The 18,777-nt window shown below is 43.5% G+C and overlaps 1 protein-coding gene across 3 annotated transcripts in view; it reads left to right on the forward strand.

The window, feature by feature from the left end:
- Window positions 1-18,777, forward strand: part of DPP6 (dipeptidyl peptidase like 6) — a 1,916,598-nt gene that overhangs the window by 1,730,844 nt on the left and 166,977 nt on the right. For all 3 annotated transcript variants that reach the window (XM_063921873.1, XM_063921871.1, XM_063921872.1), the window contains exons 9-10: window positions 1,360-1,514; window positions 16,143-16,240. In XM_063921873.1, coding sequence (XP_063777943.1) covers window positions 1,360-1,514; window positions 16,143-16,240 — 253 coding nt within the window. The remainder of the gene's footprint in view (window positions 1-1,359; window positions 1,515-16,142; window positions 16,241-18,777) is intronic.

Consider the following 18,777-nt stretch of genomic DNA (forward strand, 5'->3'; position numbering starts at 1 on the left):
TGGGTAGGCAAGTATGGTGTATGTCATGCCTTTTTGTTGAAGAGAAAGGCTTAATGGGTGGGTGAGTTGTGTGCAGGGGTTACACACAGTTATTTTTGAGAATGTACACAAATGGTTTGCAACCAAATACTCTAGGTTTCTCACCATGCCTAAGTTCATATGGAGTTATCTCCAATGTTCTGGAGAATATTATTTTTACGTGTACTGTAAGTAGGTGCCATTGCTGCTTCAGTCTTTTGATTCAGTATGCCTTGCTGTTTAAAAGTTGGTCTATGTAATTTTATTTAATTCAAATATAATTTTAACATAAATACTTGTCACTCAGAATATTCAATAGTCATTCCAACCCTGCCTGTGCTGACTGGCTTCTGCCATCTTTGCAATAAAAATTCCCAGGGGGTTTGGGTTTGGTATGTAATACTGGCAGTTGGGATGCCGACAGTCACATGACAGACAGCGACATCCCGACTGTCGGTGTACCAGTGGCAGTCCCCTGAGTGGTGTCGGGATTCCAGCATTGGTCACATGACCGTCGGCATCCCAGCTGCCGGGATGTCGAATGCATCCCTTCCTAACAATGGGTAAGCACAATGCAGTGAGAAAAGAAGGCGTGGAAACAACAGATAATGGGGCAGATGTATTAACCTGGAGAAGGCATAAGGAAGTGATAAACCAGTGATATGTGCAAGGTGATAAAGGCACCAGCCAATCAGATCCTAACTGTTAATTTACATATTAGAGCTGATTGGCTTGTGCCTTTATCACCTTGCACATATCACTGGTTTATCACTTCCTTATGCCTTCTCCAGGTTAATACATCTGCCCCAATGTACTGAAAGGGATGACTTGAGGTGGAAGTCAGCGCTACCTGCAGAGAAGGCGATATACTGTAAGGGTCTGGATCAGTTTCTGAAATTTCTGAGGAAAGTGTTTTTAATGACATTCTACTTGAAAATTATTATTATTTTTTTGAGGGGAACGGTGACTTGTTTTGCGAAACCTTTTAAAGGAGCCAAACATTCATCATTCTCAAACATAAAGTGTGTGTGTGTGTGTGTGTGTGTGTGTGTGTGTGTGTGTGTGTGTGTGTGTGTGTGTGTATGTGTGTGTGTGTGTGTGTGTGTGTGTGTGTCCTATTGCTATAACAGTCAAAGCCAATATCATTGAAAGGATGACGGCTTTTTTTTTTTCTTTTAAGGAAAAATGAATTATTAGTTTGAGAGAACAAATGTTAAAGAGATAATGAAATGAAAGTATGCATAAAACATATTCCTGCTTAATGCTCATTTAATTACGTCATATGTTCCTCTTATTGAACAATTTTTTTTAAACATGACCATTTTTGCTGTGTTTCTGCAGAGGAAATATTTAAAACCCACATTGCCCACTGGTGGGCTCCAGATGGCGCCAGACTAGCATATACGACAATCAACGATAACAAAGTACCCACTATGGAGATCCCTGTATATACTGGTTCAATTTACCCAACAATGAAAAACTACCATTATCCGAAGGTAAGAAAATTAGGAGCTGTTAAAGTTTATATTGTCCTGATTAATAAAGTAATGCTTCTATTATTATATAAAGCCTTAGGTGTAGTACCTGCAAACTGTAGGCATAGGTGCAGTTCTAGCGTGCTAGCCCTGGCCCATATTTTTAAAGGGGCAATAATTTTAAAAGGCAAAACCAACCAAGCTTTGCCTTTCAAATTATTGCAGTTTTAAAAACACGGGTTAACTGTCCGGAATCATGCCCACATCTCACAGACTATTACATAAGGCCCATAGTCTTTATATAGAAAAGAACCCTGGAGCATGATCGAGAATAAAATGAAGAAGCAGGTGTACATTGGCAATTATAGTTCTGACTCAGCCCTTGGAAACAAAAGTGGCATTACCAGCCAGTACTTGGAAGCAAATTAAATAAGATTTGTTGACTTAATTAATTCACTCGTAAGCTGAGGGAAGCTGTTGCTATATAGGAAAGCAAGCAGATGGAGGTATATTTTTGTATGCAACTTGATTACAGTGCTGGATTTGGCATATATTAGACTTATTTGATGAATTTCAACAAGACAAAAATGAAATATGTTTATAACACATTAAAAATGTAGTCATGTCAAGAGTTCTAGTAGTAATAATTGTCATTATACTCTGTTTTATGATTGTTTCTATTCTCCAGCCAATCACATCACATTATTTGGAACTTAATGTCCGATAAATTTGGATCAGAGCATTTAGGACCTAATTCAGATTTATATGTAAAACCTGCATCGCCCCCGTTTTGTAGGCGTAATGGGTACAGGGTCTATGTCACTGGATCTGATGCCCAGCCTAAGTAAGCTGCAGCTTAAGCAGGCTGACTAGTGCCTAAAAACATAGTGGTTGCGATAGGGACGCGAGACTGCGTCCTTAGATGCAGCACTCGGATCTTGCACATGCATGCAGGAGGCGTCTCCTACAGATACTTCCTGCTGCACATTTGAATTCTAATTACACTGAATTTCACAGCCCCTTTCTTGCGATTGTGCAAACCCCATCCCCCGACCCAGTGCCCATAGGCCCACATTCTACAATAACTTCCCATTGGCAATAGACTTCCCCAGTGATCTTAAATCCTAATAATAGTAACCCCCTTAATAGCAAAAAAACACCCCCCCGCTGGAAACGACACTGAGTGCGAGCAGTGCACAACCAGGGCTACGGACAGTGGGGGCAGCATGATGCATGTGATGCAACCTGGTCAGGTGACATACACCTGGCTCCAGTCGCATCATATGCGACCAAGCCAGGCAAGTGGTTAAGCAGGTTTAGAGGTGTCATAGTTCCTGCAGATCATTGACTACTATTCTCCTGGACAGAAATCACCCTATACAACCAGATATTAATATAACCACTGTACAGTAAATGAGAACAGTTGGTTAAGATAATGCGGCAGATGTAGTAACCTGGGGAAGGCACAAGGAAGTAATAAACCAGTGATAAGTGCAAGGTGATAAATGCACCAGCCAATCAGTTCCAATATGCAAATTGACAGGTAGGAGCTGATTGGCTGGTGTGTTTATCACCTTGCACTTATCACTGGTTTATCACTTCCTTATGCCGTCTCCAGGTTAAAACATCTGTCCCAATGTAAGAACGTTCCACTAACCAAATATTCACCTATTAAATTGATTTCCACATACCCAAACCTTCCATTGCCCCTCTCCTGAGCCCCCTTCCTCTGCAGTCTCCCTGTTCTCTGTGTCCTAAGGGACCTCCACAGAACATAATGGGGGGAATTCATCTAGTAGACAGGAAAAAAACAGACACCCAACTGACTTTTCAAACATTTGAATTCCTCCCAATATCTACCTGCAGCTTGTGCGTCATTCTGCTGTTTCATCTCGCCAATGTAGTAACATTTCAAAGTCCCAGTGCAGGAACTATTGGCCCTAGGACTTTGAAGTGCTTACAAGCTGAAACAGTGAAACTGGGGGTGACATTTTAGTCATGTGCAGACTGCCTTACAGGGAACCCCCAGCACAGGAAAAGGGGGTCACATGAGAAAGGGCTTGCACCATATAGCTAAGGGCATTGGGAAATGACTTGTTTAATCTACTTTTAAAGAGTGGAACAAGCTCTTAACATTTTCTTGACATTTTAAAGAATAAAGAGATAAGTTTCATGGCTGCACGAGCCCCTGATATACACCCCTGAAATTAGGGTAATAGTCAAGAGACATATTACAGTAGTTTATAAATCCAAAAGTCCTTCCAGCACTTGCACATCAATAACAGCTGCACTCATCTTAAATCTCTTCCTTACTTTCTGACATATTCACTCAACACCTCTCGTGTATCACGCTCGGAACACATTCTGCAGTTAGATTGATGCGCAGAACATAAGTCCCTCAGTGGTTGTGTATCAGAGATTTCTGTCAGGAACAGATCTGAGCAGCGGTTATATCGAGCCGTGTGAACAGCTGGGAGGTTCAGTGTCATATAAACTCACAGTTCAGCAGGATGGATCCTTTCTGACATTTCTGATTCACTGTCTCCATTACGGCGGCATCACAGGTAGAGTGATCTGGAATAAGCATGAAATAGATAGATTAAGCACTTTGCTGTGTACAGTAATCCCAAATCTTATACACATTCTCTAACTCAAGTTATAAATTGTGAGTTACATACATATAGGTTATTTAGGATAAACATTTAACAGGCGGTTGTCACAACACTGCTGCTGAAGTGGATATAAAGAGTTCAGTTATGAAATTTCAATCACTTAAAAAATTCTATAGTCCCAGCCAGGTCTGGCATGAGAGCCGCCTGGTGGGATTCAAGTTGCACCCCACTTTCTTTGCTCTTTCTTTCACATTTTGGGCTGATTCTGATCTGCACACTGCTGCGACCGTCGTAGTGTATTTTGCTGTTGTTGTGTCTGTTACTTTATACTAATGCTAGTATCAGCACTTCCCCGGTGTACAACGTGTGTCTCTGACATTACACTAATGCTAGTATCAGCACTTCCCCGGTGTACAACGTGTGTCTCTGATATTACACTAATGCTAGTATCAGCACTTCCTCGGTGTACAACGTGTGTCTCTGACATTACACTAATGCTAGTATCAGCACTTCCTCGGTGTACAACGTGTGTCTCTGACATTACACTAATGCTAGTATCAGCACTTCCCCGGTGTACAATGTGTGTCTCTGACATTACACTAATGCTAGTATCAGCACTTCCCCGGTGTACAACGTGTGTCTCTGACATTACACTAATGCTAGTATCAGCACTTCCCCGGTGTACAATGTGTGTCTCTGACATTACACTAATGCTAGTATCAGCACTTCCCCGGTGTACAACGTGTGTCTCTGACATTACACTAATGCTAGTATCAGCACTTCCCCGGTGTACAACGTGTGTCTCTGACATTATACTAATGCTAGTATCAGCACTTCCCCGGTGTACAACGTGTGTCTCTGACATTACACTAATGCTAGTATCAGCACTTCCCCGGTGTACAACGTGTGTCTCTGACATTATACTAATGCTAGTATCAGCACTTCCCCGGTGTACAACGTGTGTCTCTGACATTATACTAATGCTAGTATCAGCACTTCCCCGGTGTACAACGTGTGTCTCTGACATTATACTAATGCTAGTATCAGCACTTCCCCGGTGTACAACGTGTGTCTCTGACATTATACTAATGCTAGTATCAGCACTTCCCCGGTGTACAACGTGTGTCTCTGACATTACACTAATGCTAGTATCAGCACTTCCCCGGTGTACAACGTGTGTCTCTGACATTACACTAATGCTTAATGCTAGTATCAGCACTTCCCCGGTGTACAACGTGTGTCTCTGACATTATACTAATGCTAGTATCAGCACTTCCCCGGTGTACAACGTGTGTCTCTGACATTACACTAATGCTAGTATCAGCACTTCCCCGGTGTACAACGTGTGTCTCTGACATTATACTAATGCTAGTATCAGCACTTCCCCGGTGTACAATGTGTGTCTCTGACATTACACTAATGCTAGTATCAGCACTTCCCTGGTGTACAATGTGTGTTTCTGACATTACACTAATGCTAGTATCAGCACTTCCCCGGTGTACAACGTGTGTCTCTGACATTACACTAATGCTAGTATCAGCACTTCCCCGGTGTACAATGTGTGTCTCTGACATTACACTAATGCTAGTATCAGCACTTCCCCGGTGTACAAGGTGTGTCTCTGACATTACACTAATGCTAGTATCAGCACTTCCCCGGTGTACAATGTGTGTCTCTGACATTACACTAATGCTAGTATCAGCACTTCCCCGGTGTACAATGTGTGTCTCTGACATTACACTAATGCTAGTATCAGCACTTCCCCGGTGTACAATGTGTGTCTCTGACATTACACTAATGCTAGTATCAGCACTTCCCCGGTGTACAACGCGTGTCTCTGACATTATACTAATGCTTGTAGCAGCACTATCCCGGTGTACAACGTGTGTCTCTGACGTTACACTAATGCTAGTATCAGCACTTCCCCGGTGTACAACGTGTGTCTCTGACATTACACTAATGCTAGTATCAGCACTTCCCCGGTGTACAATGTGTGTCTCTGACATTACACTAATGCTAGTATCAGCACTTCCCCGGTGTACAACGTGTGTCTCTGACATTATACTAATGCTAGTATCAGCAGTTCCTCGGTGTACAACGTGTGTCTCTGACATTACACTAATGCTAGTATCAGCACTTCCCCGGTGTACAATGTGTGTCTCTGACATTACACTAATGCTAGTATCAGCACTTCCCCGGTGTACAATGTGTGTCTCTGACATTACACTAATGCTAGTATCAGCCCTTCCCCGGTGTACAACGTGTGTCTCTGACATTACACTAATGCTAGTATCAGCACTTCCCCGGTGTACAACGTGTGTCTCTGACATTACACTAATGCTAGTATCAGCACTTCCCCGGTGTACAACGTGTGTCTCTGACATTACACTAATGCTAGTGTCAGCACTTCCCCGGTGTACAACGTGTGTCTCTGACATTACACTAATGCTAGTATCAGCACTTCCCCGGTGTACAATGTGTGTCTCTGACATTACACTAATGCTAGTATCAGCACTTCCCCGGTGTACAATGTGTGTCTCTGACATTACACTAATGCTAGTATCAGCACTTCCCCAGTGTACAATGTGTGTCTCTGACATTACACTAATGCTAGTATCAGCACTTCCCCGGTGTACAATGTGTGTCTCTGACATTACACTAATGCTAGTATCAGCACTTCCCCGGTGTACAACGTGTGTCTCTGACATTACACTAATGCTAGTATCAGCACTTCCCCGGTGTACAACGTGTGTCTCTGACATTACACTAATGCTAGTATCAGCACTTCCCCGGTGTACAACGCGTGTCTCTGACATTATTCTAATGCTTGTAGCAGCACTATCCCGGTGTACAACGTGTGTCTCTGACATTACACTAATGCTAGTATCAGCACTTCCCCGGTGTACAACGTGTGTCTCTGACATTACACTAATGCTAGTATCAGCACTTCCCCGGTGTACAATGTGTGTCTCTGACATTACACTAATGCTAGTATCAGCACTTCCCCGGTGTACAATGTGTGTCTCTGACATTACACTAATGCTAGTATCAGCACTTCCCCGGTGTACAACGTGTGTCTCTGACATTACACTAATGCTAGTATCAACACTTCCCCAGTGTACAACGTGTGTCTCTGACATTATACTAATGCTAGTATCAGCACTTCCCCGGTGTACAATGTGTGTCTCTGACATTACACTAATGCTAGTATCAGCACTTCCCCGGTGTACAACGTGTGTCTCTGACATTACACTAATGCTAGTATCAGCACTTCCCCGGTGTACAATGTGTGTCTCTGACATTACACTAATGCTAGTATCAGCACTTCCCCGGTGTACAATGTGTGTCTCTGACATTATACTAATGCTAGTATCAGCACTTCCCCGGTGTACAACGTGTGTCTCTGACATTACACTAATGCTAGTATCAGCACTTCCCCGGTGTACAACGTGTGTCTCTGACATTACACTAATGCTAGTATCAGCACTTCCCCGGTGTACAATGTGTGTCTCTGACATTACACTAATGCTAGTATCAGCACTTCCCCGGTGTACAACGTGTGTCTCTGACATTACACTAATGCTAGTATCAGCACTTCCCCGGTGTACAATGTGTGTCTCTGACATTACACTAATGCTAGTATCAGCACTTCCCCGATGTACACCATTCGTCTGTGACATTATACTAATGCTTGTAGCAGCACTATCCCGGTGTACAACATGCATCTGTGGCATTATACTAATGCTAATATCAGCACTTCCCTGGTGTACAACGTGCGTCTGTAACATTGGGCCTAATTCAGAACTGATTGCAGCCGCATATTTGTTAGCTAATTGGCGAAACCGTAGCCGACTCCTTGTCCCCTAGTCCCTGCACCTTATAAGTCACACCCTCTTTAGTATAGATACACATTTTACAAGTGTCATGTGCAGGATTAGAACCCACAAACTATTACATTGGAAGCAGACACCTTACTGATGGAGCTATTTGCTCCTGTATAGGAAGCATGAGAATTGTAACTATATGAAGTTACTTCTCTGACAATTACAAGTAACTTCATATAGTTAGAATTCTCATGCTTCCTATACAGTAGCAAATAGTAAGTTGTCTGCTTCCAGTGTAGTGGTTGTGGGTCCTAATCCTGGGTTTGCAAAATAATTGTCAGAGAGATAATCAACTTTGTGAGTGACTGAGCATGCATACAATACATAGATCTGTCTAATTGCAATGGTTTTGAACTGACAATTCTAACTAGTAGCTTTATATTGTTTGAATCTGCAGGCTTGCTATGCAGGAGCAAATAGTTCTATCAGTAAGGTGTCTGCCTTCAGTGTAACAGTTCATGGGTTCCAGTCCTGGGTATTACTGCTAAGAAATGTGTGTTTTAAAATAAATGACAATGAAATAAGTATATACTGTATGCTTTTTTTTTTCAGAACACTCCACACACACACACACACACACACACACACACGCACGCACGCGCGCGCGCGCGCAAGCGCACACACACACACACACACACACACAAAGTATATATATATATATATATATATATATAGTCCAGAAATTGGTCTGGCACTCCTCATCCTCCTAAGGGAACGGCTCCGGTGCCCTCCTTAAGAGCCAGCAGCTCAATGTATAGCACCAATGAAAGGCGGCACACGGAGACTTTTACAAAGTGATCAACGTGGTTTAATGTGGGTCGTCAACGTTTCGGGAGACAAACTCCCTTCTTCAGGACACAGCAAACAAGTCACTTGTTTGCTGTGTCCTGAAGAAGGGAGTTCGTCTCCCGAAACGTTGACGACCCACATTAAACCACGTTGATCACTTTGTGAAAGTCTCCGAGTGCCGCCTTTCATTGGTGCTATATATATATATATATATATATATAATACAGGATTATCCACCGAGTGGAACAGATAGCACTCTCCAGACTTTACTTCAATAAATCAGCAAAGAAAGTATTTAATGTAAAGGTAATCTCACAGTTCAAAGGTAATATCCATTTCCGACGTTTCGGTCCACACTAGGACCTTTGTCAAGGAATTACAGCGTGATCAAAAACAGTCAGCATCACAGCAAGAGTCAGCATAGCAGGTAACTGTTATACAGAGATATTGCCTCACCGGCCCCCATTAAATAACCAGCATTATAGGTGCCAGTCCCGCCCCCACACTTGCAGGAAGTGGGGTGGAACGCATGGCTGAGACGCAGACATCACTTCCGTGTTCACAGGAAGTGAGCTGCGTCCGTAATGACGAGCATGGCATCGGGCACGCCGTGGAATGCAATCCGGAAGTGGAGAGAACCAGTGTTGGAACGCAAAGCGTCACTTCCTTGGTTACCGGAAGTGAGCTGCATCCGGTTTTTCAGTGTACATCCAAGCTCGTCCACAGCCGTGATCACCGCTGATCACGGGTTACACATCATCATAGTGGTTTATTACACTAGAGCGCGTCACTGTTATTTGGGCAAAATACATCAGTAGTGCGTCAATGGTTTTGGGCAGATGTGAAACCGGCCATGGTGGAGAAAATTACCCACCGCGGTCCAGTTCATGATCTGCCTCACCCACCTCGAATATAGTTCACACGGGGCATTAATAACAGAATAAGCATTATTTCATCAATTTTTAAGGGGGCATATTTTCAATTCTAGCTGGGTATAACAGAGGCCGGTGTGGTCACAGGATTGGGGCTATACCTTAATACAATAAATAGTACATAATAAACAGGCAACACCTTAATAAGTAAGGAGAACAAAGTGAAATATGCATAGTTAATCCCACAGTCAATAGTAAACGAGAAACAGACAACCACATAACAAATAAGGAGAAAAAAGAGAAATATGCATAGTTAATCCCATAATCAGTGGGATATTCACATCTGCACCCCTGCGGCTATAACAAATGTATCTAAGTTATCACCATGGGGTTCGTTAGTCTATTTCAAAAAGATAGATAAAGGGTTATTTTCATTCATCCCTTTTGGTGCTATCGTGTCCAGTTTGTGTATCCACAGGCTTTCTCTTTTTCTAAGCAAGAGAGCACTGTCACCACCTCTAGGTGATGGGGGTATCCAATCTATCAATTTCGACCTAAGGTCAGAAACTTGATGTCGTAGAGTCATAAAATGTCTGGCTACCGGCAAGGTGGCAGGCCCAATGGTAATCGCTTGATGTATCGACGTTCTATGGTTCGCCATCCTATCGCGAAACCGTCTGGTCGTCATTCCCACATAGTACAGTCCGCACGGGCACGTTAGGATATATATCAGATGGTCCATAGAGCAATGTAGTCTGTATTTGATAGCAATCGGTCGCCCTGAATGGGGGTGCGGGAATGATGGGCCCGTTATCATACCCCTGCACGTAGTGCACCCAGTGCACTTGAAGCAACCAGGCCTTCTTTCATGCAGCCATGTAGTAGTCGTGGGTGATTCCTGCCCAGCCATAGGTCTTAGTAGTAGTTGTTTTAAATTGGCCGCCCTACGGTAGGCCATAATCGGGGGAGGACTTCTTTTTAATTTGAGCTGGTCATCAGTGGTTAGGATAGGCCAATTCTTGCGGATGGCTCCTCGGACCCTGTTGGACAAATGATCATATGTGGTCGTGAAGACCATTCGGTCTGGTGCTGGTGTCGCCTGTGTTGTAATTGTGGAAGGTTCAAACTTTCTCCTGGCTTTCGTCAGACATCGCTTAACCGTATTCTTATCATATCCTCGCTTAAGGAATCGCAAAGTCATCTCAGCTAGTTGTGTTTCCATGATGTCCTTATTTGTGTTGTTACGCATAACTCTCAGAAATTGAGAAATAGGGAGATTGTCCTTGAGAGCCGGTGGGTGTTGACTAGTTGCAAGCAACAAGGTATTCCGGTCAGTGGGTTTTCTGTAGAGACTTGTGTTAATACGGCCTCCTTCCAATGTGATGGAGATGTCCCGAAAGTTGATGTTAACGGCGTCTATCTGATGAGTGAATCTTACTGGACTGTCCAGTCCATTCAATGAGCTAACCATGAATGAAAATAACCCTTTATCTATCTTTTTGAAATAGACTAACGAACCCCATGGAGATAACTTAGATACATTTGTTATAGCCGCAGGGGTGCAGATGTGAATATCCCACTGATTGTGGGATTAACTATGCATATTTCTCTTTTTTCTCCTTATTTATTATGTGGTTGTCTGTTTCTTGTTTACTATTGACTGTGGGATTAACTATGCATATTTCACTTTGTTCTCCTTACTTATTATGGTGTTGCCTGTTTATTATGTACTATTTACTGTATTAAGGTATAGCCCCAATCCTGTGACCACACCGGCCTCTGTTATACCCAGCTAGAATTGAAAATATGCCCCCTTAAAAATTTATGAAATAATGCTTATTCTGTTATTAATGCCCCGTGTGAACTATATTCGAGGTGGGTGAGGCAGATCATGAACTGGACCGCGGTGGGTAATTTTCTCCACCACGGCCGGTTTCACATCTGCCCAAAACCATTGACGCACTACTGATGTATTTTGCCCAAATAACAGATACGCGCTCTAGTGTAATAAACCACTACGATGATGTGTAACCCGTGATCAGTGGTGATCACGGCTGTGGACGAGCCTAGATGTACACTGAAAAACCGGACGCAGCTCACTTCCGGTAACCAAGGAAGTGACGCTTTGCGTTCCAACACTGGTTCTCTCCACTTCCAGATTGCGTTCCATGGCGCGCCCGATGCCATGCTCGTCATTACGGACGCAGCTCACTTCCTGTGAACACGGAAGTGATGTCTGCGTCTCAGCCATGCGTTCCACCCCACTTCCTGCAAGTGTGGGGGCGGGACTGGCGCCTGTAATGCTGGTTATTTAACGGGGGCCGGTGAGGCAATATCTCTGTATAACAGTTACCTGCTATGCTGACTCTTGCTGTGATGCTGACTGTTTTTGATCACGCTGTACTGTAATTCCTTGACAAAGGTCCTGGTGTGGACCGAAACGTCGGAAATGGATATTACCTTTGAACTGTGAGATTACCTTTACATTAAATACTTTCTTTGCTGATTTATTGAAGTAAAGTCTGGAGAGTGCTATCTGTTCCACTCGGTGGATAATCCTGTATTGTACTATGGGTCCCACCTCTATGTGGGTCGGACTCTGATTGGCACCGCAGTTGTTGACAGAGCTGCGTGAGAGTGCAGGGATCTCTATGTATATATATATATATATATATATATATATTGAACAATTTACCCTTATCTCGCGCTGCAACAAGGCTGCATCTCACGAAAAACACTCCTGCTAGCAAAGGATTCACATAAACAGCACCAAAAAGATTTCTGAGGATGCACAAATCAAATTAGTTAGTTATTATTCTCAAGGGCCCTACACACTCGGCGATGCGCCGCCGAGGTGCCCGACGGCCGTTACGGCCGACGAGCAACCCGGCGGCGGGGGGGCAGTGACGGGGGGAGTGAAGTTTCTTCACCCCCCTCGTCACCCGGCTGCATTGAAGTGCAGGCAAATATGGACGAGATCGTCCATATTGGCCTGCATGCACAGCCGACGGGAGATCAGCGATGAACGAGCGCGGGGCCGCGCATCGTTCATCGCTTAAGTCTCCACACTGAAAGATATGAACGAGTTCTCGTTCATTTATGAACGAGATCGTTCATATCTTTCAAAATATCGCCAAGTGTGTAGGGCCTATCATCCAGCAACCAATTTTAACAGTATAAAAATTTCTTAAATGTTCATCCTATGCAACTTAAGACAATATCATACAGTATAAAGTACAGAACAGGTACGTTATTAGTCCCCTTTATACAAGGAATAATAAAGATATCAAAGTACTATTATTCAGACAAAATTGATCTTTGACCCAACGCGTTTCGTCCTCAAACGGACTTCATCAGGGGCATGAGTTTTTGAAGGACCGTTAAGCTGTATTCATTATAGGAGCCATCATCTTTAAGCTGGTTGTAAACGATAGACGTAGCAAAAATCAGTAAAATTCTTGTATACTGTAATGGATATTTTCGTTCTGATGATCCTTTGAATTGATTATTATTATTATTATCCTTTATTTATATGGCGCCACAAGGGTTCCGCAGCGCCCAATTACAGAGTACATATGCACATAAACAAAACAGGAAAACAGTGACTTACAGTTGAAGACAATATAGGACAAGTACAGGGTAACTAAGCATAACTACACCAGTAAACGACAAAGAGATAAGTTCCAAGGTGGCCAAAAAACTGCGGAATTTGGGCAGTAGAGGATTATTAAAGTAAGAAAAGGATAAGCACATGGAGGAAGAGGGCCCTACTTGTGAGAGCTTACATTCTAAGGGCAGGGGTAGACAGACAGGGGTGACACAGATGGGGTACATATGGAGCGTGGAACAGAAAGTTAGGATGAGATTAGGCTGGGTTTGGTAAAGAAGTGGGTCTTAAGGGCCCGTTTTAAGTTTTGTAGAGAGGTGGAGAGTCTGAGGGGGAGAGGTAAAGAATTCCAGAGAAAGGGAGCAGCACGTGAAAAATCTTGGAGATAGGAGTGGGAGGAAATCAGAAGACAGGAGAGTCGGCGTGCATTAGCAGAGCGAAGAGGACGGGTGGGAGAGTAAAGGGAGATAAGGTCAGAGATGTAAATGGGAGAGGAGTGGGTGAGTGCTTTGTAAGTGAGTGTGAGAAGTTTGAATTGGATTCTGAAAGGGAAGGGAAGCCAGTGAAGGTCTTGTAGGAGAGGGGAGGTGGACGTAGTGCGTTTGGTGAGGAAGATGAGCCGGGCAGCAGCATTGAGGATAGATTGGAGTGGAGAGAGGTAATTTTCAGGGAGGCCAGTTAGGAGGAGATTACAGTAGTCCAGTCTGGAAATAATCAGTGAGTGAATAATGATCTTAGTAGCATCCTGGGTGAGAAAAGGTCTGATCCTGGAAATGTTTTTGAGATGAAAATTACAGGTTTGTGAGAGGTGCTGAATGTGTGGTTTGAAGGAGAGGGAGGAGTCAAGGATTACGCCAAGACAGCGTACTTGGGGGCTAGAGGAGATAGTCATGACATCAATGGATAATGAGATTGTAGGAGGTGAGGTTGTGCAGGAGGGTGGCAAGATGATCAGCTCATCCTTAGACATGTTGAGTTTAAGATAGCGCTGGGACATCTAGGAAGAGATAACAGAAAGACATTTGGAGGTACGAGTGAGGAGAGTGGAGGAGAGATCAGGGGAGGAGAGGTAGATTTGAGAGTCATCAGCATAGAGGTGGTATTGGAAGTTAAAAGAACTAATGAGTTCACCTAAAGGGTATCCGTTCAGATGTCCGACCATGTTATGGTCGACAGTCATTAGGTCGACCACTATTGGTCGACATTGACATGGTCGACATGGACACATGGTCGACACATGAAAATGGTCGACACATGAAAGGTCGACACATGAAAAGGTCGACATGAGTTTTTTAACTTTTTTTTCTTTTGGGGAACTTTTCCATACTTAACGATCCACGTGGACTACAATTGGAACAGTAATCTGTGCCGAGCGAAGCGGTAGCGGAGCGAAGGCACCATGCCCGAAGCATGGCGAGCGAAGCGAGCCATGCGAGGGGAAGCGGTGCACTAATTGGGGTTCCCGGTCACTTTACGCAAAAAACGACACCAAAAAAAGTAAAAAAACTCATGTCGACCTTTTCATGTGTTGACCATTTTCATGTGTCGACCATGTGTCCATGTCAACCATGTCAATGTCAACCAATGGTGGTCGACATAATGACTGTCGACCATAACATGGTCGACCATTCATACTGGAACCACCTAAAGAGGACGTATAGAGAGAGAAAAGGAGAGGACCAAGAACAGATCCTTGGGGGACACTAATAGTTAGTGGAAGTGGGGGGGAGGTAGCATCATGAGAGGAGACAGAGAAGGAACGACCAGAGAGGTAGGAGGACAGCCAGGAGAGGGCAGTATCACGCAGACCAAGAGAGTGAAGGATTTGCAGAAGGAGAGGGTGGTCCACAGTGCCAAAAGCAGCAGAGAGGTCAAGAAGAATAAGCAGAGAGTAGTGGCCCTTAGATTTGGCTGCATGGAGGTCATTGCAGATTTTTGCAAGGGCAGTTTCAGTGGAGTGGAGAGAACGGAAACCAGACTGGAATGGGTCAAGCAGTGCGTGAGAAGAAAGAAAGGCAGTGAGGCGATTATAGACAATACGCTCAAGAAGTTTAGAGGTAAAAGGGAGGATAGTTAGTTAGTTGGGTCGATAGTTGGAGAGAGTGTTTGGATCAAGGGTAGGTTTTTTAAGAATAGGGGAGACAAGAGCATGCTTGAAGGCAGAGGGGACAGTGCCTGATGAGAGGGAGAGATTGAGAAGGTGGGCAAGATGGGAACAGGCTTTTGACTGAATAGTAAATCTATAATGGTGATTTATAGTGTACCATGTGACAGTGAGTATCTAATATAAAGCCGGTCCCCTTTTTCAGGAGATGTGGGACCGATATGATGTCCAGCTAAAAATCCAATTGTTTTGATCAAATAGTGCAATATAGTGGAATCCAGTCTGTGTGTGAATATCTCCCCTCCTAAATTGCAATTAAGTTGTCTTAAGTTGCATAGGGTGAACATTTAATAAATGTTTATATGGTTAAAATTGGTTGCTGGATGAGAATTTTAACTAATTAATTTGATTTGTGCGCCCTCAGAAATCTTTTTGGTGATATATATATATATATATATATATATATGTACGGGGGGAGAGGGGGGCACCAATATTTATTTTGCCTCTAGACAACTGGCACGAACTTACGCCACTGATCACAATGGCTGAGACAATAAGATCCCAGCGTTCTTTGGATATCTGACTTACCACAGGCCAGCGGGCATAAACTGTGCAATAAAATAAATGTTTGTTAAAGAACCAGTCTGCGCTGATGTTGTTAGTGTTTATCCCTCTAAAAATCTATTTTCTATTACAAGGTGGTACACAGTGCACATTTGTATTTTCCAAGGTAGATTGATTAAATAATGTAATTTACAGTTATTGGCATTTTCTGTTCTAGGCTGGCTGTGAGAACCCAGTTGTTACCTTACATGTTGTTAACTTGAATGGGCCGCTGCACCATGTGGAAATGACACCACCCGATGATCAAAGAATGAGGTACAGTACACTGGACAACTGCTGACTTCATAGAGAATACGTGCTCTTTTCATTCATATTTTAGCTCACATCAAAGTATCCGAGTATAGATCATGTTCTTCAATGAGATAAGTAACATTAACCATTATATAATATCACTTGCAGCTTCTAGGAGATGGATCAACTTTTACTGTTCTGCTGTCTTGTTCAGAATATCTGGTCACATGGGGGATTGATGCACCTAATGGTTCACAGATGAAACTAAAGTCAGTTTCAGTGTTAAATTAATATGTAAGTGTGGGAAACGCCATTCAATCTGCAGCAGTTTTTCTATTCAAAGATAAGAGAAAAGTAACTAGTCACTTGCAGATTTCATGAGGTGGCTCACTTTTGTTCCAGTGATTATTAAGGGTTTGTCAACAGGTCTGATTTGGATTTAGAAGCAATGCAGAAAAGAAACGTAAGTTTGTATCTGGAACAAACTATTTTGCAAGGCAAGGGGAGCTAATTTATTTATTTCTGTGCAGGATAAATACTGGCTGCTTTTACATGTAGCCCACAAAGACAGCTTTATTTTTACGCTGCAATTTAAATTTCAGTTTGGACACACCCCACCCAAATCTAACTCTCTCACAGGTTACATCTGCCCACCTGCCAGTTACTTGCTTTTTTTATTTGCTTCCACATCTGACTAACCACCAGTGTGCGGTGGTATGGTGGTATGTTGCTGGTTTGCAAATGAATGCATGTGAAGTCTATATATGGCACCGATGGAGAGTTAAGGTTAGGCACTAGGGGGGCAGTTATTAGGGATGAAAAATGTTTAACCTTTTAGCCCTCTGTCAGGCACACCTCTGGGACTCCCGCGTTCAGGCGCCTGTTAGCACCTAATTAACTCAATTCTAACGCTCTTAAAGTGATCAGTGACCTTCATTAGGAGGTACAAAGAGAGAAATCGTAGGTTTTACGGGCCATTTCAGCAGAAAATCTGAAGCAAAAAAGAGAAAACACGAACATGAGTATAAGTTTGGGCGCAGTGTGCCTGAGAGGCCACCCTGGACAAACCTACATATTTCCGCAAAATATCCACAACCTTTGTAATTTTCAGTCATAAAATGAGCAAAATAAACAGTAAATAGATGAAAATAGAAGGAAAACGAACCTTCAAAAGTCGGAGGAGTTTTGGCGCGGTGTGCCTGAAAGGCCAGGAGGGTCACTACTGCACTCCACGCAGGCGTCGGGAAAACTGACATGGGGGGTTTCGAACAGCACCTAGAGATAGAGAGGTACTAGGAGGGACAGGACTCTGTGGCCCCTTGGGGCGGAGAAGGGATCGAGAACAGCTTTGCGGCGCCTGTCAGGCCAGCTGTGCCTGACTGAGGGTTAATCTATCCTGGTTCAAAATACCCTTCTAGAATGTGTGGGATCCACTTCTAGGGCCATGTCTGCTTTCTCTTATAACTAACTTTATAGTGTTTGACTGGTATTGTGATTATATACTGTACAGTATGTCTTCAATGTCTCTGCAACCATTCATATGCTTAATATGGAAACATTAACTTGTTCAAACTGTACATTATCATTCTACACTTAATATATACTGCTAGTATTCTGCCTCTGCAGCTGCCACCCTATGGCTTATTTAGACAACCTGTGGATTTACTGCTGTACACTCAGCTAGCTGTAAGTGAATAACAAGGCAGTACAGTGATGAGTCATTCTCCTCCTAATCTGTGGTGATTAGGCATAATTAGCAAGGTGCTGTAATGTGAATCAGTGGGACAGAATGTCCCACTACTCTAATCCTCTGAAGTGCCTCCTTGGCGATCACTCTTTTCTGCCTAAATAGGATAAAGTATTAAGACAAATGTGAAAGAAAAATGAAATAACTATTTAAATACTTGCTTGAATTTAATTTGAAAAAGAAATAGAAATCTGAAGCAGAAGTCGCCTATCACTTGATACAATAGGGTATTACAGGTTTAAAAATATATCATTTTTATTTAAATATGTTATCTGAAGTAAATAGCAAAGGTTACACCATTGAGTACATTCCTATTACAGGGTTAGTGAGTTTTTGGTAGATATTTTTAAATACACACTTGTATACACACTTATCCAACGGACCCGCAACCTGGCCAATCTGCCGATTTCTCTATCAGTTGGTAAGGTGTATGTACAACTGTGCCACCTGATATGTCTGGCATTAGAATCATTTAACAATACCCACCCGACTTCCGGTTCCGGCACCGCATGGAGTGACACGCTGCTTAGAAGCTCCGGTGCCTGCAGCCACTGACCTCTAACATATCGCCCGCTTTGGGCGTCCATTGAGCGGTCACTCACACCGGCCCGCTCCCCGTACATCCGGCCCCCCTCTATGGACCGATTCTTAGCTCCCACGATGCAGGGAAAGCCTCCACGGGCCAAATCTGAAAGCCGCGGCTCGGCTTCCAAGATGGCCGCCGCGGCTTCTCTGGAGGCTGGAGCTCGAACGGCGGTTACCTCAGCTCCTCCCTTGGCCCCAGTGCCCAGCGTCTCTCCATCCCTTGCTGGGT

This window comes from Pseudophryne corroboree, chromosome 5 (assembly GCF_028390025.1).
Source record: "Pseudophryne corroboree isolate aPseCor3 chromosome 5, aPseCor3.hap2, whole genome shotgun sequence".
NCBI lineage: Eukaryota > Metazoa > Chordata > Amphibia > Anura > Myobatrachidae > Pseudophryne > Pseudophryne corroboree.